The sequence below is a fragment of the Protopterus annectens genome, chromosome 3.part0 (assembly GCF_019279795.1).
Source record: "Protopterus annectens isolate FY-2018-M chromosome 3.part0, PAN1.0, whole genome shotgun sequence".
NCBI classification, from domain to species: Eukaryota; Metazoa; Chordata; order Ceratodontiformes; family Protopteridae; genus Protopterus; species Protopterus annectens.
The window spans coordinates 1711317661-1711344712 of NC_056731.1; the positions used below are offsets into that span (position 1 = coordinate 1711317661).

At 38.0% G+C, this 27052-nt stretch overlaps 1 protein-coding gene across 1 annotated transcript in view; it reads left to right on the forward strand.

Moving 5' to 3' along the window:
• Window positions 1–19288, forward strand: part of MRS2 (magnesium transporter MRS2) — a gene marked incomplete in the record, with an annotated part of 468540 nt that extends 449252 nt beyond the window's left edge. The window contains 1 exon segment of the mRNA XM_044065745.1: window positions 18518–19288. Within this exon segment, the coding sequence (XP_043921680.1) occupies window positions 18518–18628 (111 nt within the window).
• Between the last annotated feature and the right edge of the window lie 7764 nt (window positions 19289–27052).

Consider the following 27052-nt stretch of genomic DNA (forward strand, 5'->3'; position numbering starts at 1 on the left):
TGTGGAATAAATGAGTTAAATGTGGAACACTTACTAACAGCTTCCTAAAAACTTAACCTAGGAATCTCATAGGATGGTTAAAATGTGCTATTTTTATATATAAAAACTAATCTTGATGAATTAATATGATTCTGTTCTCTTTATCATGGATATTGGTTAAAGAATTCCTAACACTGAATGTGTGATAGATGCTTTCAATGTGGAACTTAGAGGAACAAGAATGCTTTAGAACTTCAAATGAGGAACATTCCTCGTTATGAGGTACACCTGAGAGGTATGCTTCCTATTATGAACACTTGTCTCAGATATGTATATTGGAGTGTAATGTCTTCTGATCAGAATGCGGATATACCCCGTGTTTTAAGGGAAGAATCGACTCCCTTGTTTGGTGCTACAGGTTTCCCCCGAGTTCTCTTATGGGTTCACAAAGAGCTATGGAGCAGTACATGAATTGTCAAATGGTTACAGGTCCAAATTCGGACATTGGAACTATAAGTAAGACTGCTGGACCTTTATTTGATGTGTTTGTTACCGATAGAGCTAAACACATTGCAAACCCGTTTTTATCAGTGGGGCAAGTTTTAACTAATGTTCCGTTAGAGAAAAGAGAACTGTGTGATAAATTTGAAAAGCTTTTGGAGAAGAGACCCGTGTATATTACAGTATTCTAGGCCTGAAGGGGTATGTTGAGTTGAATATTACTCCGAGGGTTCTCCGTTTTGTGAAAAATCCTAGCACTCCGTTTGACGAAAAATGCCCCATAGACAAACAATTCAGAGAGCGGTGGTTAGAAGTTTCCCATAAATGTGTCATGGATTGGTTACAAATTTTGCTTGAAAGGGATGAGCTGAAACATAAAAAACTTAAACAAGAACTGGTTACATTATAAAACACTATTACTAACTCTATTGGAATCGTTAATGCCAATAATTTTTTAAGTAAGGTTAATAGCAATTTGAGTACATTAGAGACTGAGCTCATTAATTATAAAAAGAGGAAATTGATAAGAGATGCCAGTGACTACGAAGGGGGTCATGCTTTTGTAGCTTCAACCAATCAGTGTAAACATAGACTCTGGAGACAACATGGTGACCAGAAGCAGAAGTCTTCGGTTTCTTTTACGTCTACAGATGGCTCAAACTTAAGCGACAACCAGGGAAGTACTGATGAGGATTATCCACCGCTACCCTGTCCTGAACAGCCACAAGAACATCAGAACCAGTTTCGGGGCAATGGAGGATGGCAACAGCACAAACAAGGACAGAAAAGGAATTGGAATAATACCTACAATGGGGACGGTTCTTACAACAGGGGCTATAGAAATGAACAATATAACAGTAAAAAATGTAAACGCTAATACATGCATTGTTTGTAATGATGTAGCTTCAAATGTTTCAAATATAGTAAATTTGTCGGGGTGTGATTTGACACAAGAGCAATGTGCAGATTTGAGTTTGGGGTTAAAATTTATTCCAACAGTTGTTCCACGGGTTCATGTTTTTCGACAGGAACTTTTTAGATTAGTTCATAAATTATATTTAAAATTATTTTTCTCTTGTAGAGTGGATAAGAATGAAAGTAATAATGATTTTATTGAAGAGTCATCTAATGAAAGTTTCTTTTCATGTGAGGAAGAAAGTGAGCAACAATATTGTGATGAAGGGTTGTTTGATTCAAATGCATATTGTTTATTGGATACTTCTAGTATCCCAGTAGTTAGTAAATGTATGCCTCCTTTTCAGAAAAAGAACATTTCACATTTCCATTAATTAACTAGTTTTTGAAGGAAGCAATATATGCGAGGAGTTGGTCAGAATCAAGAAATCCATACACTATAATTTAACCTGTAAAGAATGGAAGGCATTGTTAGAACTGCAGAATAATAAAGGGCTGGTAATTAAACCAGCAGATAAAGGTAGTAAAGTTGTAATGAATGCCATACAATATCATAGAATGTGTATGGAACATTTAGAAAATAAAAGAACATATGAATGTAGTCAAGAAATATGTTTGACTAGGGCAATAGACAGATATAATAGTTTGTTACATAAAGGTTTACGTTTAGGTTATTTTTCCAAAAAAGATGTGGAAATTAAGTTGGTTGTTAATAAAGAACCGGCAATGTTTTTCTGCTTGCCGGAGATCCATAAAGACTTGGAAGTACCTCCAGGTAGGCCCATTGTTTCCGCCTGTAGGTATTTCTTACACAATATGGGTCTATTGCTACATGAGATATTGCTTCCTTATATGAAGAAGAATTCATCTTATATACAAGATAGCTCTGATTTTTTGGAAAAAAATATTGATATTGAATGGAAAATGGAAATGTACTGGATTGTATTGGATGTGAAAAGCCTGTATACATCCATAAAACATAAAGATGGTATAACTGCTATATTACATTTTTTGGGGGATACCCCTTGTTCTATGTTCATAATAGAAATGATAGAATTTTGTCTGGTGAATAATTTCTTTATGTATAATAAACAAATTTATAGGCAAAAAGAAGGTACTGCCATGGGGGCACCATTTGCCCCCATGTATGCAAATCTCTTCATGTCATACTTTGAAATAACATTCCTGTTTAAACAGGAGTTTGTAAAAAAACATGTTAAAAGGTATTTTCATTATATAGATGATTTAATTTTTATATGTGAAGGAGGTGTAGAAAATGTTAGAAAATTGATTTACATCAGAATCCTTTTAATCTTAGTTTTGATGGCTTGCAGCAGGGAACTAAAGTACATTTCTTGGACTTAGAGTTAGAAGGGAAAGTTGTTGTTGTGTCTTAAGGCTTTTCCCGGTTAGGGGTCGCCACATTGGAACTCCGGTCTGCTAATGATTGGTAGTTGATTTTTACGTGCCGGGTTACCAGCCCTGATGCACAACCTTCAACGAAGGTACGCCCATTCACACACGTCTCCACGCAGAAGATGCTGTAGCTGAGAATCGAACCAGACAGCGTCTTACTGTGAGGCGACAACGCTACCGCAGCACCACTACCGTGGGTAGAGTTAGAAGGGAAAGTAAATGTCACAATTGTATCAGGGGTACACAGGAAGTTTGTTGATGGCAATCAGTTTCTAAATGCATCTAGTTGCCATCCACCCCAGACAATAGCTGCACTCCCTTGTAACGAGTTTCTAAGGTTATCTAAGATTTGTAATGAAACAGAGATTTTGAAAAAGGAAATGTATAAGTCTACAGAAATATTTATAAAGCAAGGCTATGATGCTAATATGGTAAGGGAAGCTAGTCAGAAAGTATATAATAAAAGTGAAAATTTTAGAAGGAAAAATATGGGAAGAAAAAAGATGAAAAAGTTTAAATTGGATTGAACACAACAGATTTATTTTGTATCTATGTACAATATAAAAAGTTCCGAAATATTTAAGATGTTTAGCCACTATTGGAAATTTTTATTGAATGATGACTTTTTGACTGGTATTCTGCCGAAATACTTTTCTAAAGCATATACTAGAGGCAGAAATATAAAAGATATGTTAGTTTCGGGGACTTTTTAGCATGCCAAATTGTACAGCGCCTAAATGTTTATCTCAAACAGGCACATTTAAATGTGGTAAATGTCTAGCGTGTCCACATATTGTTAACTGTTTTAAATGTATTAATAATGTATCTTTTACATCTAAGAAGAAATTTTCATGTGAAATTAAGGGGGTAGTATATGCTTTAAGCTGCCCCTGTAACATGTTTTATGTGGGGGAAACAGAGGATGTTTCGTTCACGATTTATGGAACACATACGAGACATTAAAAATGGAAGGAAAGAAAAAATGATTACTGCTCACTTTATAGAATCACATAATAGTGACTATTCATTATTAACAGGCTGTGTTTTGGAACAAATTAATTCTTTTTATGGAGATGATAATTTAAAAGACAAACTTTTATATAAGGAAAGTATTTACATCTTGAAATTTAATACCCTAGTCCCTAACGGACTTAATGGGGACATACCTCTCAAGTATACCTCATTATGAGGAATGTACCTCATTTGGGGTCTTAAAAAGTTCATGTTCCTCGAAGTTCCACATTGAAAGGGTCTGTCACACATTCAGTGTTAGGAATTTTTTAACTGATATCCATGGTAAATAGAAAAAGAATCATATTAATTCCTTAAAAGATCTTTTTTTTGAAGTAACGCCAGCATATTTTAACCATCCTATGGCCTTCTTAATTGAAGTGAAACTTGGGTTCCTGCCTATCCTGCTCTAACCTCCTGAAAGTACCCTACCGGACGTACATACTAAGAAACAACAAAAAAAAGGAAAATTAAATCAAAACCTGAAATCCCATCTGCTCCCTGAGAGTCATTCCCAGCAAGGAATTTTAGTGAAACTTGGGTTCCTGCCTATCCTGCTCTAACCTCCTGAATGTACCCTACATGTACATGCTAAGAACCCATAAAGAAAGGAAAATTAAATCAAAACCTGAAATCCCATCTGCTCCCTGAGAGTCATTCCCAGCAAGGAATTTTAGTGAAAGTATGTGTACTGCTTTAACCATATTGTAATAATTAAAGATAGTACTTAATTTCTACTGCTTTAACCATATTGTAATAATTAAAGATAGTACTCAATTTCTACTGCTTTAACCATATTGTAATAATTAAAGGTAGTACTTAATTTCTACTAGGTCGCAGTGCACTTCCCTGCCAGGTTAGCCAGCAGCCAAAACTCCCCTTTCATTTGTCACTTAATAACCCTACTCTCCCTATTATATTTATACCCCCTATCCTGAACTACGATAACTCCCTCCTTTCCCTAACCTGATATCTCCCTCAGGGGACTTTGCTGCATCAAACTGACTGCCCACTAGGTGGCGCTCCTCTACCATCTTGCTGTCTCTACTACTTTACCCACTCTTTACCTTATCTCCCCTACACAGTTCCTTGACATCTCTTCCTCTGCTCACTCTCTCACTATTGTACCAGGACTACTTATCCACATTTCACACTACAAACACCCCTTCTCTATCCTTCATAAAGCCTCTTACCTTCTTCTACTGTCTCTCATCTATGTATCTACCCACTACTCTACTTCTCTGTAAGTCTTTCAACCACCTACACATCACTGCAAACTTACCTTCTGGCTCTCACACTCTACTGATTGTTTTCCTCACATTTTCCTTCCTTTGGCTCTACCTGCTCCGTTCGCACTGCGGGCTCACTCTGCTCCCCTGACCCCAAATTGCACCCGCCCCCAGCACCTCTACATTTATTCTTCACATACTCCTCCCACCCATATCAATTAACTAATCACAGTCCTCTCCTTATTACCCCTCCCACCTGTATCAGTTAACTAATCATAGTCCTCTCCTTATTACCCCTCCCACTCCACTATCCTACACACCTCTCTACTCGTAATCTCCTCCTCTCCTCCTGTAAATTAATATAACCCCATTTACTTCTTTACCACTCCTCCTCAATTAGCCTGTTCACTTCCACTACATTTCTCCCTTCATTATCCCCCCCCCCATTCTAAACATGCCCTCCCAAAGCCTCTATACTATCCGGGTCCCTTACTCCCTTCTTGTACTACTAATTCCTCTTTATCATGCTACTTCTTACTCTTTCAAAGCACCCCCATGCCTACCTTCTACTCAAACTATCCCTTGCACTCACCTGCAACCTCTTCTATTCACTCACTTCCACTCCATATCCTCCTCTCTTATTCCACCTAACCTACTGCACCTGTTCCATCTCAAACACTTCTCCACCACAGCAAAAACTTTCACTCATAAACTACTGCTAGCCCCAAACAACTTCCTACTATACAAACCTAAAAGGCTAAAAGTTCTCTCCTGTAATGTCCTAGCCTTATCTGGAGATATCCATCCCAACCCCGGTCCCTGCGTCATTACAAACAACTCCTCCCCCCTCCCCCTCCTACTACAAATAATCCTTTCCCCTTCTTCTTCTGCTTTCTCTCTTAACACTCTTAAGTTCTTCACTATCAATGCCCAGAGCCTTAACAACAAAGTACACCAAGTACAAGCTTAGATTGACCACAACCAACCTGACATCTTAGCCATCTCCGAAACCTAGCTAAAACCCCATATTGCTGACTTTGAAATCTTACCTCCTGGTTTCCACATCCACAGAAGTGACCGATTAAATAAAAAAGGTGGAGGCTATGCTCTAATCTACTCTAACCTAATCTCCCTAATCCCTCTTCAAATCCCAACCCCACAATTCAAAAATTCTGAACTAACAGCAAGCCTCCTTCGATTGAATAAACATAAGAATATCTGCATTATTTCCTTATATATCTCCCCAGGTGACAACATCTCTACCCTTGAAAATATTCTTCACTGGGCCTCAACTGAAATAAAATATGAAACCTACATTCTAGGCGACGTTAATATTGATTGGAATAAAATCAACACACCTTCCCCCTCCCTATCCATTAACCTCTACAACTTCACCCAAGTAATCCACTCAACAACTTGTCCTAACAAAAACCACCCCCCAGGATCCATCATAGACTGGATTCTAGTCTCCCATCCAAACAAAATAATTCTCTCTGGCACTATCCCTGACACCTTTAGTGACCATCTCCCTGCTTTCATTCATCGCTCAGCTAACTCCACTCAATATCAACACCACTACATTCAAACTCGTAATCTTAGCAACTTCAACCCCACAATTTTCTCAAACATTTTTAAACAAATTAACTGGCAAATCCTAAATACTCTCCCCCTTGACAATGCTGTAGAACATTTTAACTCCGTTTTCCTAAATACTCTTAACTCCCTAGCCCCTCTAAGAAACAAATGAGTCAAAGCCAATTCTGCTCCTTGGCTGTCCAAAGAAACAAAACAAATCATGCATCACAGGGACAAATCCTGGAAGCTTTACCAGAAATATAAAATTCTACCTTGCTCCAATACACCCAACTCCGCAACCAAGTAAAAAAAATAATCACCTTGGACAAAAAAAAACTACTATAATAAACTTCAGTCCAACAATAATAAGAACCCAAAACAATTCTGGAATTCAGTTAATTCCCTTCTCCATCCAGGGTCCAGGAATAATCCCTGCCCTGACCCTAGTTTAACCGACATGGAGCTGAGCTCTCACTTCAACAGTTTCTTTACAGGATCCATAGTTAAGCTAACCAAAACTTTCCCAAACAATAATCCATCCAACTCTCTTTCCACAACACCCAACAACCCTAATAACTGTCCTCTTTATTTCCAGCTCAAAACAGTTTCAACCATTTTTATAAAAAGGCTCATATCCAAAATCAAGCCATGCTCTAATGCCCCTGACAACATACCCTCCTCCTTCCTCAAATGTGCTGCCGAAGGTATTGCTCTCCCAATCAGTATCCTAATTAACAAATCCTTAAGAGTCGTATGTACCCAAACTTCAGCCTACATTCTACCTCTTCACAAAGGAGGCAAAACACCAATATTTCCAATATCCGCCCCATTGCCCTACTCTCTCCAATATCAAAAATTCTAGAAAAATGTGTCCACCACCAACTTATGCCTTTCTTAACTTAGAATCACCTCCTAACACCAACCCAACATGGCTTCCGCCCTGGCCACAGCACCATAACTGCCTTACTATCCTTCCTAGAAACTGTCAATCGAGCCCGAGATTCTGGACTACTAGTATCCACAGTACTGCTAGATCTCTCTAAAGCTTTTGACACCATCTCCCATAAACACCTTCTCTTTCATCTCGCCAACCTTAATCTCTCCCCTACTACTCTATCCTGGTTCTCCAGTTACCTATCGGAGAGATCTCAAGCTGTCAGATGGAAGAACTCTACCTCCTCCTTCTTGCCAACACCCACCAGCATTCCCCAGGGATCCATCCTCGGACTCATGCTTTTCAACATCTTCATTAATAACCTTCACACTGTCATCCCTGATACAACAGTTATCCAATACGCTGATGACTCTACCTTAGTCTGTGCTGCCTCTAACCTTCCTGAACTACTGACTAAAACACAAATAGCATTTTCCACTACAGAGAACTGGATGCACCAAAACCATCTCTCTCGCAGCTCTAATAAATCTAAAATACTACTTGTCCCTCCTACCAGGGCTTTCTCTTTTGACAAAAATGCTTTCAAAGTCCTAAGCCAAACCAACACTGCTATAGAATAGTCCCTTCTGCAAAACTTCTCGGCATCACCATAGACGAACACCTTAAATTCGATATCCACATACAACAAAACATAAAGAAAACCCACCAAAAGTTAGGTATGCTCTATAGGAATAACCGCTTTCTCTCCAACTCATCTAGGCATACCTTGGCAACTACCTACCTTCATTACTATATGGAGCCCCTCTTCTAACTAATCTGTCTTCTTCCAACACCTCAAAACTCAAAATTTGCTATAATAAGATCTCTAAATTTGCCACTAAATCCAAAACCTCAACTCACCACTGCCTTACCCTACAATCTCTGAACTGGCTAGAACTCTCTAACCACCTAGACTATCTCCAACTAACCACCACTCACAAATTAATATTCTACCCAGATAAATGCCCAGCCTTAACAAACACCCTTCCCCCATACATCCCAAATAGATCTCTGAGATCTGAACACCAAAACGTAATCTCCATCCACAAACCCAAACGTCCGCTGGCCAGCTTCTACTCTCTTTCTCTCTAGGTAAGAAATGGAACTCTCTCCCTCCTTCACTTAGGACTATACCTAACTCAGAATCCTTCAAGACCCAATTTTTCCTATACCTGTCAGCCAAACAGAAATGTTCCTGCTTTCACCCTACGTAAATTCTAGGGAATTTCCCCATTGAGCTCTGTACTTCTTGCTCCACTCTACCTTTCAAGCTTTTATTTATATTCTCCCAAAGTAGACTTAGCTGACTTTCACAGATTAAGCAATTTCTCACTTGACTCGAAGTATGTAAATATTGTAAATATCAGTATTGCCATTGTCAAAAAAAAAAACTCAAGAAACCTCAGATTCTTCAGACAGTTGAATCATGTTGCACTGAATCGAAATACCTGTAAACTGTGTTCTCTATTATCTGTTAACTGTTTCTTATGATGTACATTCTATGCATTTGCATTTCCTGACTGTATGAATTTTATACATGTATTTTACCTTTAACATAATGTAACCTTTATTGTATTGCATTGCTTGTGGAGCTTTTCTGCCCAGGCCTCCACTGAAATGGACACTTTATGGCCCAGTGGACTTCCCCGGTAATCAAACTGAAAATAAAATAATAAATAAATAAATAATAAATAAAGTTGTTAGTAAGCTGTTAGCATGTGTTCCACATTTTGCTCATTTGTTCCACATTATGAGGGCTAGTGTTCCTCATTTTGGAGGTGGAAGGTTGAGAGCTATGAATGGGGACATTAATTGAAGATGTTTGCTTTAAGAAATAATTAGTTTACTTGATTATTTTATTGTTTAATCATTATTAAAATTTGTATTTAAACAGTAGTTGTAATTAAATTTGTATTCCATGAAGGTGTTTTACACCGAGGCGCTAGAATAAATCTGTGCATTTTATGTGTCTTTTGAAGACTCTTGTGAAGTTTATTCCATTCAGATTTTGTTTGTTTATCACTTGTCTCAGATAGTTGCAAGTACAGGCCTTAATTTAACCAAAAATTGAAGTTATCCATGTTAAGATGCATGCTACTGATTCTACTTAACACTAATTGGCATCTGTTCTTTGTTATCTTTATTCCCATCCCAGATGTGAAAAACAACTTACATGCTTTCAGAAAACATTAACTTTTACCCTTTAAGAAGCTAGCGTTCTGGCTTTTTATTGCCATATTATAAGCTTGTCTCCATGGAAATGTTAGACAAAAATATATCCCTTAGAGTACAGGCTTCTAAAGACGAGCTGAAACATGTATTCCTAAAGGAAAGCTTTCAATTATATTCAGTGTTCTCTTTTTTACTTGCTTCCACTTAAAATTTGTTATTAGACTAAACCAAGGGTCTTAATCCAGACGTTAACCTATGCAAAATAAAGAGAAACCGTATCAGCTGTACATATATTGTGATCTGTATGCTTTTGCACCCCATCCCGCACCACAATAACCCAAGATTACAACATATAAAATTAAGCATGCTTTTCTCTAGCCTTTTTTCACTTTTTTGCATTGCAGTGCCTACATTTCTTAATATTAAAAAAGAAAAAAAGAGAAAAACAAGGCATTTTTTCACTGTAGTAACTTTATCACATGTAAAAATAAAAATGCTTTACTCTAAAACATGCAGTTTATATTGTGAAAAGTTTCTTGGAAATACTGTTAAAAACAGAAATTGTTTTAAGTGCAGTTAACCCTTTTCCTTCATCTTCTCCTCCACGGCCCTTACAAACATTAATGACGTGAAGTGAGACAAATGCCATTTAGCTTCGTACCAGTTTAACAAAGTCAACAAAAGTCCACTCTTTCGACTTTTTCTTATTATGTATTTATTGACATTTGTTTACTGGGAAAATCCAGCTGGGCCACGAGCCCGTTTTCAGTGGAGGTCCGGTGAGAAAAGCTCCACTTAAAAGAGAAAAATTAACAAACAGAAGAAACAGCTGAAAATTATACATTTCAAAAATAAATATTGTAAGGCATAGAGATATACTAAAAATATGTTACAAAGAGAGCAACGGGAAAAGAAAAGTAAAACACTCTATATAAATATGGATAGCATGTTGTTCACTATTCACAGCAGTAAGTCATGTTTAGTTCAATTGTAAATATAAAGGGGAGAGATATTAGGATAGATTAGTATAAATGGGGCAGAGGTGATAGGAAAAGGTTATGTAAAGTGTTACAGAGGGTAGATAGCCAGGTGAAGATGAGGAAGTAGAGATGGGTAGAGAATCTGTACAGATAAGGGTGGAGAAAAGTAGACAAGATTTATGTTCATCTGGGGTATATGATGAGCAGAGCCATAAGTTTGATATGGGATGTTTCAGAAGGTGCTTGAAGGGGGGATGGTAAGTTACAGTTCTAATAGCCTGTGGAATAGAATTCCATTTTCTGGCAACAGAGTAGCAGTAGAGGTGGTTTCCAATCACTTTTTGAGGTTTGTAGATGGTGAGAAATTGTTTAATATTAGAACGAAGGTGTCTGTTTGGGTGATAGGAAGGAAGAATAGGGCTTAGTGAAGGACATGTGTGGGGTTAATAAATTATTTTATGGGCAGTAGCTAGTTATGTGAATTCCAGATAGTAGGATAGTTTAAGCTAGTGAAGTGTATAGTATTGCTTATTGGTAGTAAATTTAACAACTTTGTTGTAGCATATTTCAAGTCTAGTTTTAACAGATACCTGCAGGTTGTTAAGGATAGCGGCACCATGTAAGAGAGAAGGAAGGAGGTAAGTGGTTGCTGTTGTGGTTTTAGCAGAGTTAGTAAAAATGTTTTTGTCAGCAAAGCATGCCAAGTTTCTGGTGAGTTTTTTTTATTATTATTTTGAATGTGGAGTTCAAATCTGAGGTTGTAATCAATTGTCATACCAAGCAGTTTTGTATGCGATATGCTTTCTATCTCTGTATTGTTAAGTGAGACGATTTTGAAGCTGGATTTGTCTTTCAGGTGTTTGCTTTGGGGAGGAATAGGAGTAGTTTTGCTTTTTTAAGAGTTGAGTAATAACTGGGCATCATAAAGCCTTTTTTCAGCAGATCAAGGCTTCTTATGTGATTTCAAGATGATGTACAAGAATGTCATATGAGCATATTAGTGTTGAATCGTCAGCATACTGTCATTAATGAAAATGTTAAAGAGAAGTGCACCAAGAAATGAGCCTTGAGGTACACCAGTCGTAACGGGGATGTAAGGAGAGAAAGTATGTTGCCATCTAACAGATTGCTGTCTGTCAGACAGGTAGCCTTTAAACCACTGAAGTGAAGGAGGGGATAGACTGAGATGGTGCAGTTGTTGAAGGAGTTTGCTATGTGAGATAGTATCAAAGGCTTTGGGCACATCCATAAATATGGAAGAGATTAATTTGCCAGAGTTCCTTATTATCTAAAAAGGATAATAGTGCATGGTTGTGGTTGTACTATGCCCAGAGCAGAATCCTGGTTAAGAGCTGTTCTGAGAGGGGATGGTGAAGAAGTTGAACGTGGATACATTTTTCTAGGATTTTTGAGAGGTGGAGAAAATTGCAGTGGGATGAAAATTAGAGACTTCTGTAGAGTTTTTGTCCTTTTGTGCAATGGGATGACATATGATCTTTTCTAAATGGGTGGTACATAAGATTCCCATATGGATCTGTTGATTAAGGTTCATAGGAGGTTATTAGGCTAGCGGCCCTAGAGTCTTTACAAGCCTAGCCATGTTAATCCCAAGTATCCCCATTTGTTCTTTTATGGGTAGCTCGCAGAACAAATTTATGAAGCTAGGTTGATATCCCAATAGTGAGTGACTTTTGAGCCATTTGACTTGCGGATGTGCAGCATTTCCATTAGGGCAGGGTTGAAGATTGCCCTGTAGGCCAGGCACAAGTCTCCTTTCATTAGCTTGTAAGATGCAGAGTAAACTGACAGGGCTTTCAGCCTGTCCGTATCGGTCATGCTTTGGATTCCCTGTATTTTCTTAGTGAGAAACCTCTAAGTTCTCTCCAGCTGCTGCAGATGACTGATGAGGTACATGCAAAAGAGTGCACTATACTCTATTAGTCATCTGATGAGGGTCGAGTACAGCGGAGTTATAACACCCCGTGACCTGGATGCTATGCCCTTGTTTATGAGGTGTGCTGCATATAAGGCTTTCCTTACCATCATGGAAACTTGGTGGTCGAAGTTCAGATTGCTATCAACCTGTATTCCCAAGTCTCGCACCACTGGGTTGGAAATCGGGGGGGGGGGGTGCTGTCAGTATTGTTATTTGTGGGGAAGGGATTAAGATAGCTACTGGGTATGATATGGTTTCTGCTTCCATCTTGAGGTATTCAGGTGGGAAGCTGTCAGCAGCTATGGACCAAGGTTTAAGTTTAATTAACAGTTTTTTTTATAGTAGATGTTACAGGTTTTAAGATAAAGTTAACAATTTTTTTTTTTCCAAGGATTGTTTGGCTTCATATTTTTAGAGATTAATACAGGCTTGTGTAGGAGAGGGTGATGTGTATTTATTAAATGTAGTCACTATTTTGAGGGGAGAGCAGGTTTGAGAGGGATACAGATCTTTTTTTGAGCCAGGATTGAGTAGTGTGTGAATGGAGGACCAACATTTTTTGGATCATGTTTATGATTAAGATGTAATTGGTTATAGTATTGTTTGTTATATTTGTATATATTTTTTAGATTGAAAGTTTTTTTTTTTTTTTTTAATTAGCCAGTACCTTCAAGCCTTGCCTCTGTTAAGCATAATGTTTTTGGTCAGAGTGGATAGCCAGGGGAGTGTTTTACTCTCCTTATACATAAAGGGCTAAAGTTATTCATTTGTTTAAGATTTTAAAAGTTGTAACTGCATCATCTAATGAGAAAGACTTTAGTATAGACCAGTTGAAGAACATTAGGATACTGTTAAGTAAACCTTTGTTAAACTTTGTGAGATTCCTGGTTGGCTTAAGTCGGTCAGTATTGGGGTGATGACTGGTAAGTCTACATATGTATGCTGGGAGATGATTACTTAGTGAGTTAGGATGGGTTCCACTGATGGTATATTTACTGGGGTCTGAGACTAAAATCCAATCAGGAATTGTGCCCTTATTACTTTTGTTGTATCTAGTAGGTGTTGTGATTAGTTGAGTCAGACCAAATAGTTTTATGCAGGATGAGGGACTGTCAGAGGTTACATTTTTGCCAGGCAAGATTGGCATTGCCCAAAATTATTTTTTCATAAGTAGTAGTGCATTGTTACCAAGGGGTATGTAAATTACAATAATACAAAGTATTTTTTAGAGTTTAGTTTTAAATGTGTTATGCGTATTTTGGCTGGGTGAAATTTGGGGATGACGGAATATTAGCCAGAGTTTGTTCATTTGAATGTGATGGGAAAGGCAGAGGGTGAGGGGAAAAAAGCTGGAAGGATCAAATGGTAGCTATTAAAACTATATTTAGCAAATGTAGTCTATTATTCTAGTGCTGCTTTAGGATAAATGCTAAGTTATACATTTATACAGAATGTTTATGGGATATTAGGCAGGGTGTTGCTGACTGTGTCCTCTGTACATGTGCACACCATTTACATTTAAGAAGACACATTTGTACAATTGTGTATATGGCAGTAGTGCCTAGGCATCTATTTCAGCAGTAACATATTCTGCCAGATAGCGTAGGCTGTCCTTGGCTAGTTTCTGTCTGGAAACCCTTATAGTCTTTCAGTTAGTTAGCAGGTATGTACTGAGTTCAAAGATGCAGTTATTTAGGTCTGGAACAGTGAAACCAGGGATGCATTCAGAAACTGAGGTGCTGTCAGGGCAGGGTCTACAAAGAAGAGATGCAACAAGCAAAAGATTAATATGTGGCAATTATATTAATAAACTGCTATATTGCAATGTGATTCATCCAAGGAATTAGCTTTGTTTCAAACAAGTTGTACTTGCACACCTCCAGGTGCAGCTTTGGCTTAAGAGGTTTGGACACCAGAGGCTGTACAGCAGTAAGAGGCAGTATGGATTTGGATGTGTTCCATTATTGTATATAACAGACTGGATATTGAGACTACAATAGGTCCAATACTATTAACTATATACTTTATGCACTCTATTGTAGCAGGGAAATAGCAGCACTTGAGTACATTTCATACTAGCATAAACAGTGAAAGCAATACTCCATTGTATCAAGTAAAGCATTAGCAAGTACATAAGTCAGTATGCAAGAATGTTAAACACACACTAGAATAGAAAGAAAATGCAAAAGCTTTTTCATAATAGAATAAACATGAGGCAGTACACCATTTTATCAAACTAAACATAAGGAAGTGCTTAAGGCAGTAACTAATATCTTTAAACCCGCAACAGTCCTGTGCAAGGCGCATTGTAGCCATCTGCTGCTGAAATAAGCAGTCAAGGTAGTAAAAAAATCTTCAGTAGAATGAACCTAACCAGCTACTTGATGTTTCAATAATCCAGTAAAAGTGGTAAAAGGTACAGATAAGCTAATAAGCATTAAGCTTATACTGCCATATTTCACAAATGTGATTGAAGCTTTGCAGTCTCATGTTTATTCACTAATTTCTGTATTACTGTTCTTCCTGTTCATCTCTGTAGCATCTCTGTGTGTTGTACCTTTAAAAAGCATTTCCAAGGACTGAACGTGCATGTAACTACCAAGCACGTGCTAGCTTTAGTGCCATTTTGAGAGTGCAGCCAGAGTGAACATGAATGAGAGAGTCTGTTTATAAGTTTATCTAAGTTAGTTCTTTACCTCGTTTCCTGATGTTGTTTGTACATAATAAAGCTGCTTGAACATAACCCATGCATATTCCATCCTGACGAGACAAGTAAGACAAACAATCTCCATCTCCCAACTCCATGTTATTGTACAGTTCCAAGGTACTCCCAGTTTTTCTAGTCGGCGCCTGTGCTTTTCTCTCTTAAGCGTTTTCATTTGGAACAGTGGAATAGGTTTCACTGGCAAAGTCTCTCTGTGTCCAAAATAATGTCACACTCGATAAACTCACAAGCGAGAAAATGGTACTAAATGTGGACACTTACAAGCGAAAAAATGGTACTAAATGTGGACACAACTTTAATGAAGCGCTTTTCGTCCAACCAATTTGTTGGACTTCTTCAGATACATTTAACAAACTGACTCTGAATTTTAAATACCATTTTAAAATCACATGATCAAGATCTTAAAGCAATATCATTCATTTAATATATAAGCTTCACACAATTAACTAAAAATTCACTAAGTCTCTCTCTGTGTACTTTATTATCAGAAGAATGAGAAGCAGTCCCATTTTCTTGATGGCTCGCTGTTTGTTGGGCAGACTTCTATTTCCTCCATAGCCAGTTCTGCATGAAAAAATGACTTTCATCCTCCAGGAAAAAAATATTCTTAAGACAGCTGGATACAGTAGCTAAAATCACACATATGCCTCATGACATTCCCTGATTGCTGGAATAAATTTGTTTCTCTTCTGCTTGGTGTACAGTGAATAATCATTTTCTACACAACACTCTGTCTCCAACTTTTAATACTTTGGCCTTTTTGCCAGTTTTGTCATGATCAACTATGTCTTGCCTGCTTTCTCATGGCCATATTTGGAACATACATGTGGTGCACCTTTTCAATTAACAGTTCCTGCTGTGGAGTACGAGTCTAGTTGTTTTTGTGCCTTCATAAAAGTCTGTTCCTTCTTGTGTCTGTGGTACAGCAGAAAATCTCAGATTTTTCTGTTCTCTGTACCATTTTTTGAAACGCCTCTTCTTGAACAGTCTCATTCTCAGCTAGTCTTTTGTTAATTTCACCCTCTGTTTTTTGTACTTTTTATCTGCTCAAGACTTCTTCCATTTTTCCAGCCTTTGTTATTTGATTGATATGCTGCATCAGTGTTTTATTTTAATCGGCTTTGATCACATTACATTTATTTTTCCTCTAGATTACTGGAAGTCATGACTTGTACTAAAGCTGGAGCTTAAACTGCTTTTTTTCTGAAAAGCTGCAGGATTCTTCCTAGTTGGTGTTTTCTCTCCACTTTTTCTAGTTGATTTTCTTTCAGGCTGTCTTAATTTCTTCTTTGCTTGCATCCAGGCAGTACTAGCCATTAAGTGAATTCACTAAAAGTGACAAGAGTTCCTGCCCTTTTCCTTCAGTTTCTTTTTTCACATTGAGAGAGCCAAGTTAAGCTGTTAATCAGTGTGCAGCAATCTTGGAAAAGTCTGCTTCTGCCATGGTTGCCAGCTTTTGGAAGTATATGAATAGTTTCTGCTCATATGATGCAGCTTTAAAAGGAGACATCTGATCCCTGGTTTGTTCCTGTTCTCTCTTCCTACTGCCTGTTTGATTTTCTTCTCTGAGAATCTCACTTTTCTAGTTTTTTTTTTTTCACTAGCCCACCCAGAGCTCCTGGCTCAAGCAACCTTCTTTTCTGGAGTTGCTAGTGCCTTCCTCCTAGGACCACAGGTTATTTGCAGTATGCACACCAGAAACAGCATGTCTGCTGAAAAGAACAATGTATTCATCCACTGCTGTGAAGACAGAAACATTTTGGTCATGTGCTATTAGAATGAGTGTTGCACACATCTACACACCCTTGCAGATGTATCTTGTCATTGTGCTGCTGATATCAACACTGAGAAGCACAAAAGACACCTCAGCTCCTTTGTTGACGGCATGCATCATTATGGACACACACACACTTGCATGGGAACCTGAGATATTTAAAGACTTGTTTTGAGATGGCTCTTAGCAGATCATATCTATTTCCAATGGCAGATAGCTTTTGATTTCTGAGATGGCCATCATAGGATCATATAAAATAGAAGGCAACTTAGTTTTGTGACCACCCTTAGACCTTAACTCCTTTTTCAAAGAGGGTTAGGTCATTAATGCCAGGGGTGAATTAGTGAATGCCATCCAATGATCCAGTTTCCTTTTGAAGGACAGTAATCTGTCAAAGTTGCGTTTGGAAAGATGCTGCATAATTAATCTATTTCTCCATCAGGTTTTATTTACTTGCTGGTACATATTTACATTCTTGGTTCAGGCATTTGCTGGAATATTTGATTTGTGATTATGCAAAAGATCCAGGACCACTGATTCCCTAATGGCATGGAAGGTGAAGCATAGATCTCCCCTCAGTGAGTAAAGAGTCAGTGCTCCCAGTCTTTTCTGGGTTTTTGAGTCAGTGATAGTCTTAGTTAGGAATCCCTAGGGTCTTTCTAGTTTAACAAGTCCAGTGAGGTACATCTGAAAGGGGACATTGTATTCAGTAATAGGCCTAATCAGTACTGAATGTAAGAGGACAGTGACCTTTTTAGATCTGGATGATGATCCTTTGACAATTAGGTGCACTAAGTAGAAAGACTTTCTGACTACTGTCATTACATGGTGATCACAGGAGAGGTGAATTATCAACCCAAGTTCCAGGGTCACTAGCAACATTTTGGAGTGTGATGTTGTCTATGCTGTAAGCTGTTGGGAGGGCTTATGTATCAAAAGTGATAGCATTGTACCTTTTATAATTGAATGTAAGCCCATTGGTAGCTAAGTTCATGACTGAAGGGCTTGGGTGTCAGGGGTAGACTTGGCAGCGACTCCTGAGATGTAATGAAAATAAGTCTATAACATGTACATTGACGCAGTGATTTCCATAGTAATGCATACGTAAACTTTGAAACAGAAGTAAGCAGTTCAGCATGTTTTTAAAGCTTGAACATTTTAACAGTCTGCAGCACAAACATTGATTATGCATTGACATAGTTACTGTCAAAATTGTTCACATTTGTGGAGTTTTGTATCGCATTTTACATAAATTTTTTAAGCTTTTCATTTCAAAAGATGAAACGCTGCATACTATGAATGCGTATGTTTTTTATTCTGACCATTTAAAAGATATGTGTACTCACATTTCCTTGTTAATATTATTGCAGGTGTCATCTGTACTAAAAATGTCTCAACTGAGCAGTGGAAGGTCGGAGGTGAAAAACAGCCTTAGAACAACTGCTTCTGGACAAGGAAGAAGTCCATTCTCAAGTCGATAGAGACACTGGGTTTTTCTTTTCATTCTCAGTCACCAAGTGAAATTGCTTGTCTGGCTTGCCGCCTTTTAATGAAAGCAATCACTGAATGCTGCTATTTAGTTGTGCAATATGGCAGTCTTAGTGTAGGTCAGGCTGTGTTGTATGTTTCAATGAGTAAATGCTGAGTGTTCCAGGACAGTAAGCATTTTTTGCTATATTGTACAGTTGGACTGATATTTTTTTCCAGATATGTAAATTTTTATAAATAGCTCATATAACCAGTCTATTGTGGAGCATTCTTTTATTCTATGCAAGATAGTCCTATTTAAAACCTTTAGGGGATTTTCTGCTGCACAGATATACAGTGGAATATCTAACTACATTAATTTGTTTATTTGCAGAGTTTTATGGTTTCATTGCAAAGGCTGTTAAGCTATGATTGTGTTATAGTTCTGAATACCCACCTACAATGTTATGAGTGATGAGGTACTTGTACCAAGTCCAGTTAAGGAATAAAACACACTGCATAATTTTCTTACCTTGTACAGTATGGTAGGTCCATTTTAACTAGGGCATTGCCCATTTACCTCCATTGCAGCATTTTGGAGTCCTGTTGACTTAAGAAACAATATTTTTGTACATATTTTATAACTATTAAAGTATCAATGTGTATATATTTTATAATTATTAGTGTCAATGTATTTGGTATGGAAATATAATAATATGTATGAGGTTGCTAAACTTTTGGTTCCCTCAAACATGCATACATACATGCAGGAGCGATCATTAGGTGTGATAGCTTCTCAGTTATAATTGAATGATGAAGTAAGTAACAGGTAATGATGTGAAGCATGTTTGTATATATTTTTTTATCCTTTGTTGACCGGGTTAATCCCACTAGTCTAGTAGACTCTTTTCAGAGGAAACCTGAGTTGGTATTTCTACTACTAGGGAAAATTTGGCCAGGGCCTCAGGGAACATGCCTTATTCTTTTTGATAGGTGCTATGGGATCTTTTACATCCACCTGAGCTATCGCCAACTCAAGCAGTTAGGACTTCAGTTTAATGTCTTATCCGAAGGACAGCACACTCAGGAATGCAGCACCCCTAATGATGTACTCCAGTCACCTGGAGTGGGATTAGAGCCTACAGTCTACTGGTGTTCCAGCACCAAAGTGTTCTACCTGTTGTGCCAATGACACTTCTTTTTTAATATGCCCAAGCCAAGGTTTTATTTGCCAGCAATATTTATTTGAAATATAGTCGGTGCAATCTGCATGTATGGTGCACATTTGCCTTTTTTGCAACTAGCATGAGTAAAGTTTAGTTTCGAGCCAACTCAATAAAATCATTAGTTGAGTGAGAAACTCATGATGCCCTACTATAAAGTTCACTACTTCTTGGAGCTTCAGTTTAAGATCTGCAGCTTAGAACAAATCCGTACTACATGTTCCCACATTTTTCTCTCGAGGTTCACACCTCCAGCAACCAGCCTGAACTTGTGAATACATGTGACTTAATTTTGCCAAAGTGTAAAAATATTTGTGAAGGCATTTCCACATGAAAATGCAAAATTTGCTGGACTTTGTCGTGTGTGTTGGAATGGCAGATATCTGAACCCAATCCCCTTCTAAAATGTACTAGTTTGACTTAGTACTCCATTCTTTCCTAACCATCTTCATTGGATTGTCTTTTACTTCCAGCCTCCCTCTTTATGCTCCATCTTATCTTGCCTGATTCTTCCCCTTTTATTGTCCCAAATAAATTCCTGCTTATAATTATCTTATTAATTTTAGCCCAGGTGCCTTTTGTGAAGAAAAAAATAGTATGCTTGACTAGTATAGCTAGAATTTTGTGATCCAGGATCATCCCAATTAGTCCCAGTGTGTTTAATTTAGTAATGATGTGCTGCAATGTTTCCACACACATATGTACAGCTGCTAAGAGAACGGAGTTGCACAATTTAACTATAAAATATTTCATCTTCCAATGTCCTTTTGAACTTTCATGCAGGTGAGGGCATAATTGGCAGCGACTGCCTTAGTTTTTAATTTAATTTTATACCCAGAGATCTGGCCAAAGGTATTTAATTTTGTAGGTAAGTCCTTTAAGTCCCTTTCAGGAATGGTAAGGTATAGAATCACATCATCAGGAAGCATTGCTAATTTTTCTTCCAGCTTCCATCATTTGTATCCCTCTGCGTTAGATTTCCTTCTCATAATTGCCAAAGGCTCTAAGTATGGAACAAGTAAAAGGTGGGGTAGTGGGCACCCCTGCTGTGTCCTTCTTGATGTATTGATTATTTGGGAGACCCTGCCATTGTCTTTCAGTCTGACCTGCGCTTTCATATATGGATTGGCAGTTAATGTGATACATGGCTCTGGAAAAAAGATATTTTAACGTATTTTAATATAAAACCCCTGCTTACTCTATCAAATGCTTTGTCTTCGAGACTCACCATAAGCAATTCCAACAGCTTTTGTTCAGCAGTCCTTTGTTGCATTACCATTTTCAGTGTTTTATCAAATGTTTGCCTTCCCCCAACAAAACAATACTAGTCCACATCTGTAATTGTTGGAATTAATGGTGCCAGCCTACTCGCTATAATGCTCTCAAAGATTTTTTAGTCGTGGTTCAAGATAGAAGTTGTTCTGTATGACTGGGGGTGATTCGGGTCTTTCCCTTCCTTAGGAAGACTTACTATGATTGCCAGCTTCCAAGAGGATGGTATATGCCCACCTTGTATGATGATATTAAATAGTTTCACCCAAACATTTGCAACTTGATCATTTACCTTTTCAGTCCACCACTGGAATTCCATCCTCTCCTGGTTTGATCCTACTGTCCTTATTCCTTTCCTCTTCATTAAGTTGGGGAAACATCTAATGTTCCCAGATACTGGACCAGATTCAATAACACATAAACTAAGTGTATTCAAGAACATCCCTACCACATTTTGTTGTGCTTTCTAGTCACACAGAAATATTACACTAAGTCTACGCTTTGTAGTAATCTTTATGAATTCCCCTCAGTATTTAAATCTGCAAGAAAATCAGTAGAAAAAGTAAAATTAGGAGGAAGAATTTGTGAGTTGTGCTTGAGTTGTCTGTTCACTCAGAATGGTGTGCACTTAATGTAGGGATTAATGAATCCCAGGGGATTGTCTTTCTAATGATCTAATTTCTACCTTTTCATCCATCCTGTGCAAATTACTTTGGAATGTTGACAGTATGTCCTTTATATTATCTGGGTCTTGTTCATGTTTTTTGATACTGGGGTCCCTAATTTTACTAATCATTCTTTCTAACTTTTGGCATCTCAATTTTTGAGCTATAATTTGATTTCTTTCAGGTTATTAACAAAGTGTAGAGATTTGATTTTACTCTTCCTGTAGTCATATAAATTGTCTAAATATTGACCCATCTCAGATTTCAGTTTCTCTAAGCCCAGTTTACCTTTGAGGAAATTCACTTCCTCAACTGTTCCTGTGTTTCACCAATGTCCTTAAGGGCCTGCGAGTATTTGGTTCTACTTTTACCTGACTGCTTTGACTGTCTTGTATATATCTCATTTTAAATGAGTCCCAGGTTACACTCAGATCACCCGTTAACTCATCCAGTTCCTTAAGGCCATTTAGTAAGCATCTCTCCAGCCAATCCCGAGACACTGATTTGTTAAACCAGTATAATGAAAAATGCCAGTGTCGTTCAGAATACCTGTACCTCTTTATTCTCAGTTCCCAGAGGACTGGGACATGATCCAAGATAGTAATAGAGTGAGTTTAAATGTTCTACATCTGGTGTATATGCTCTTTTGAGATGTGACATCTGTCAAGCCTAGCCCATGTGCTATATTTCTCTGAATAATATGTACAGTTATTTTGGCTTTGTGTGTATCCATTATATCCTGAAAACCACAGGTACTAAAATATTTAGCTGGGTACCTCTTTTCCCTAGTAACAACATAATGTCTGTGGCCTCCTGTAATGTCTGAAATATCTGTTACTGCATTCCAATCCCCCTCTATCAATGTTATGCTCTCCTGGAATTCTGTGACCGCACCCAACATATTTCTTATTTCAACCCATTTAGATTTTGGGGGGGGGGTGTAGTGGAGCTATGGTCAGTAACTAACCCAGCCAAAAGCCTTTAAGAATAATATGTCTAGTCTGTTTGCCCCTTTTAGTTTCCTTTATTATTATTAATGGAAGTCCTTTTTTATTAATATCAATACTCCTTTGGTCCTCTCTGATGATAACCCCACACCAAGTTCTATCCTTCCAATCACTGCTTTGTTTCCTCATGTACTTTCTGTTTCATGTGCATTTCTTGAAGTAAGGTGATATCTACACTCCCCTTGCTAAATAGTCAAAGATCTTTTTTGTCTTTTTTTCCTCCACCAGTCCATTTATATTCCATTATGTTAATGTAATCATACAAGTACTGCAGAGTGTGATCCCTGAGATGCTCTCCATTTCTTACACTTTGCAAAGTTTGACATGTATTACCCCCCCCCCAACACGCACACACACACTTTGGGAAACCTGCTTATATGTTATCACAGTACCCCCTCCACGCTTCGTAGCGTGGATTCTGGCCTGCTACTAAGAGAAATACACAACAAATATGTTGAAACAAGAAGAGAATAAACAAAATGCATATAAAACATTACACAAAATGAAATGCTGTCTAGTAGAGTGGCCATTGGTACTGATTTTATTAATTGCTTGTCAACTCCCACTTTGCTGGAACTTATCCCTCCCTCTCCCTTTCATTTCCTTTTGTAACAATGATTTCTCTTTACATCTTTTGTGCTACCTGCTACACAGTAATTCTAAACACACCAGAATGCTGATATTTTGATGAAAACTTGGCCCCTTTATCCAACAATAACTGAAGTAGAAAAGAACAGTCAGAAAGGAGACTGGACCAATCCAGTGTACACAGCATGCCTACCTTTAGTTTCTGCCAAAGTCTAGCCTGCTGCTCTGTCTCTTGTTCCCCTATTAGCAATACAGGTGAAGCACCCTCTTAAGCATGCCTCCTCCATGGGCACATGTAAGAGCTTAGTTAACTTGCAAATGTCAGGACTAATAGGAGTGGTGTCCTTTTTGCCCTTTCCTCTTTTCATATCTCTGCCCGCTTGCTGAACACAACTAAGACTTCCTAGATGGGTACCATGTGTAGGTGTTGTAGGTTAGTGTCTAGTAAGATGCCATACTTTTTTTCTAACCTGGAGTCTATCCCGCCTGTTATTGTGTACCAATTTTGTAGTCACAACAACGCTCTCGGGATCGTACAATTTACAGTGCCTATGCAGGTTACCTAAGTTAGCTGCTGTATCCATGCTAGGGTGGGCAGAGTAGGATAAATACACCTTTGCAGCTCTGCTTTTGTGGCACCAGTCAGCATTTTTTTTTGAGACTCCAGAGTTCCCAGATTTAGCTGCTTGAATAATGAGCTTACTAAGAGAAATTCTTTAACTTTGTTGTGAGTCTCTAGATGCCAAATCCAGGATCCCTTACCCTGCCCTAATAAAGCACTCACTGTAATGTACCATACTTTACTGGGTAATCCCCTGCATGCACATTTTCTTTTTAGTTTAAGCGAACACCATAGAAGAGGGGATAGTTCTTGCCAGCTACTGCTCACATTTCACAGTCTTGAAAACCCCATAACAGCAGTCACTTTTACCCTAATGTGCAATTCAGTGTGCTAGTTCTCTGGAGTTGCAGCATTCATAGTCCTTAGTCACAGCCTGTTCTGTCCTTCTGCCTTTTCCAGCCCCGACAGCACTTCTTCAAAATTTGATGTGGATACATCTTTCATCCTCCTGGAAAACCCTTTAATGTCTCATGTCCTTTCTTGCGTTTTCTTTAGAAAAAATGGAGGTGGCATTATCGCCATCCTGCCTGTACATGCCATACCCAGACTCTGTGGCCTGGGTTCAGCATGGACTCCTCTGGTATTGTTCTGGGCTGTTTTGATATCACCAAGTTTTTGGTCCAATTCCTTGATGGCTTTAGCTGGATCTGTTTATGTCCTGGAACCTGAATGAAATGGAGCTGGGTAATTAAGTGTAAACTTAGTCCCCAACTCTCCGCACTTTTAAAAACAATGGATAAGAGTGTTCCTCTTCACCCTAATTTGCTGAGAATAGTCGTCATCAACTCTCGTCCATCTTTACTATGGTACCTTTCCTTCATAAACTTGATAAAATGCTTTCAGGTTGTGTCTCTGCAACATTACTACTATTGGCGTAGGATGCTTAGTAGGTTCTAAACCAGATGAGTATATTCTATGCACCCATTTTACTTGTACTACTACGTCTTGCTGGGGAATGCCTATCCACTGGCATACACAGTCCACCATAAAAGATTTACAGTCACTCCCTTTACCTATTTCTGGAATTCCCACAAAGTAAAGATTCTCTTATCTTAACCTGTCCTCCAGCTCATTAAGTTTCTGTTGAATATCCTCACTTTTAGCTCCTTGATTCACTGTACTATCTTGTAGTTCTAGCTCTGCTACCTGCAGAGTAGTAATATTGTCAGAGTATTAAGACAGAGAATACTCCATCCCTTTCCACTTCTGGTTTGTTTTCTGAATATAACTAGCCAGTGTACCACTAGTATTGAAGATTTCTCAATTTATTTAATCAATTTTCTCTTAAGTTGGAGCAGAAAGCTCCCCATGTGGCTCCGCTGATCTCTGCATATTTGCCTGGCCAAGCAATTGAGTCATCAATGCACCCTGTTCATCTCCTCAGGAGATACAGAAGGTGTTATATGCTGCTTTTTCTTTTTTTTTTCCAGCTTTTTGGTGACCAAAAGTATTGATTTCTACACAAAGGGGACAAATCCTGATTTAATGTGCGTTATTCGTGTTTTAAGACAGAGCAGGGAGCTCTAAAAGAAACTGCTAACATACCAACAGCTTAACTGGAAGTCCACTGACACTGCTTTTGAACAGACTAATGGGTTTACCTAAGTGAACTGTATTCATATCAAGTACAGGTGAGAATGGGCATCTCTAGGCCAGGCTACCTTGGTTTGACACAATTTTTAAAAACAGTGTAGCTGTAACTCAGCCTCTGTTTTTGCTGTTTGGCAGAGAAACTTGTTTAAATCAACAATTAAAATTAGGAGGTATGTGCATACAGGGAAGTGGAAGAGTGAAGTCACTGGAACCAGGGCACAAAGTGAAGACTATGCTAGAGAGGATGGGATGCCTGACCAGGAGAATGACCTGAGAGAGGATGACTCTGGATATGATGTTGGAATGGGATCTCAGTCCATTGCAGTAGAATGGTCCTTGCTAGTGCCCTCAGGGCTACAACTTACTGAGGGTCCCTGAAAATTGTTTGGACCTTCTTACCGACATTTGGTGACAAGGTTCACATTAATTCATATCCACTAATTCAGCCAGGATTGAGGCCTTTCCCTGAAGTGTTAAAGAGGTCAGATATGATTATATAAGTGAACAGTGGACTTTAATCCAAACCCCACAAAAACACACAAAGTTGAAATTCTGTTTCATTTTGTTAGAAATAAGATTTTTAGTAAGTTTGCTGCACGATTTCATACATACGGGAAGCTGAGTAATATGTATGAAGTTGCTATACTGTCATCACATTCACTACAGCTGAGTGACCATGCCATCCTGACCTAAAGTTAATTAGTAAAAGCAAAAACAAAGTAGGAAACAATTCATGGTAAAGCAGTGTCACAATCCAGAATCAGAAGCACCAAAAAAGAGGAAGACTCTGCAATGCTACAAAATCCTTTCTTAAACAAGCAAGAACAAAGATTTCAGATTAACAAATCCTTCATCAGTGTAATGAAGCAATAAACAAAAATGTATTATATAGTGTCATTCACAGGAAATACATGTGCTAATCTTACTTTAAGTAGATGGGAAGAAATTTATATTTATAATGGTCCTGACAATTTTAAATGTACAATTACTTTTTTAAAACTTTTGTTGATGGTGTCTTTTTAATTTTGGAAGGCTCAGGGGATGAACTTAATTTGTCAGCTACTTGAATCAAACTACTGAATTTTTAAAATTTGAAATGACATTTTCTAAGAATGAGATTAATTTCTTGGATATTACGTTAAAAACTGATGATACTGACATTTACACTAGTATAAATAAAAAAGCTGTGCATGCCAGCAGATATTTACACAAAGCTAGTTTGTATGCATGCTAGACATATTTCTAAAGGCATTGCCAAAAGCCCGTATTTATGAGCAAGTCAAATGGCTGAAATTACCTTAGAATTCAAGGAAAGGGTTTATAACCAGCACACTCTGGATAATATTAGGGATGAAATATTGAAGGAAAGGGAGACTAAAGCTAAACTATATTTTTTTGGTAATGACACCTGGAATGAGGTCAACACTAATAATAAATTTAACTGGCCATTACTCTATTTGAGCTTAGA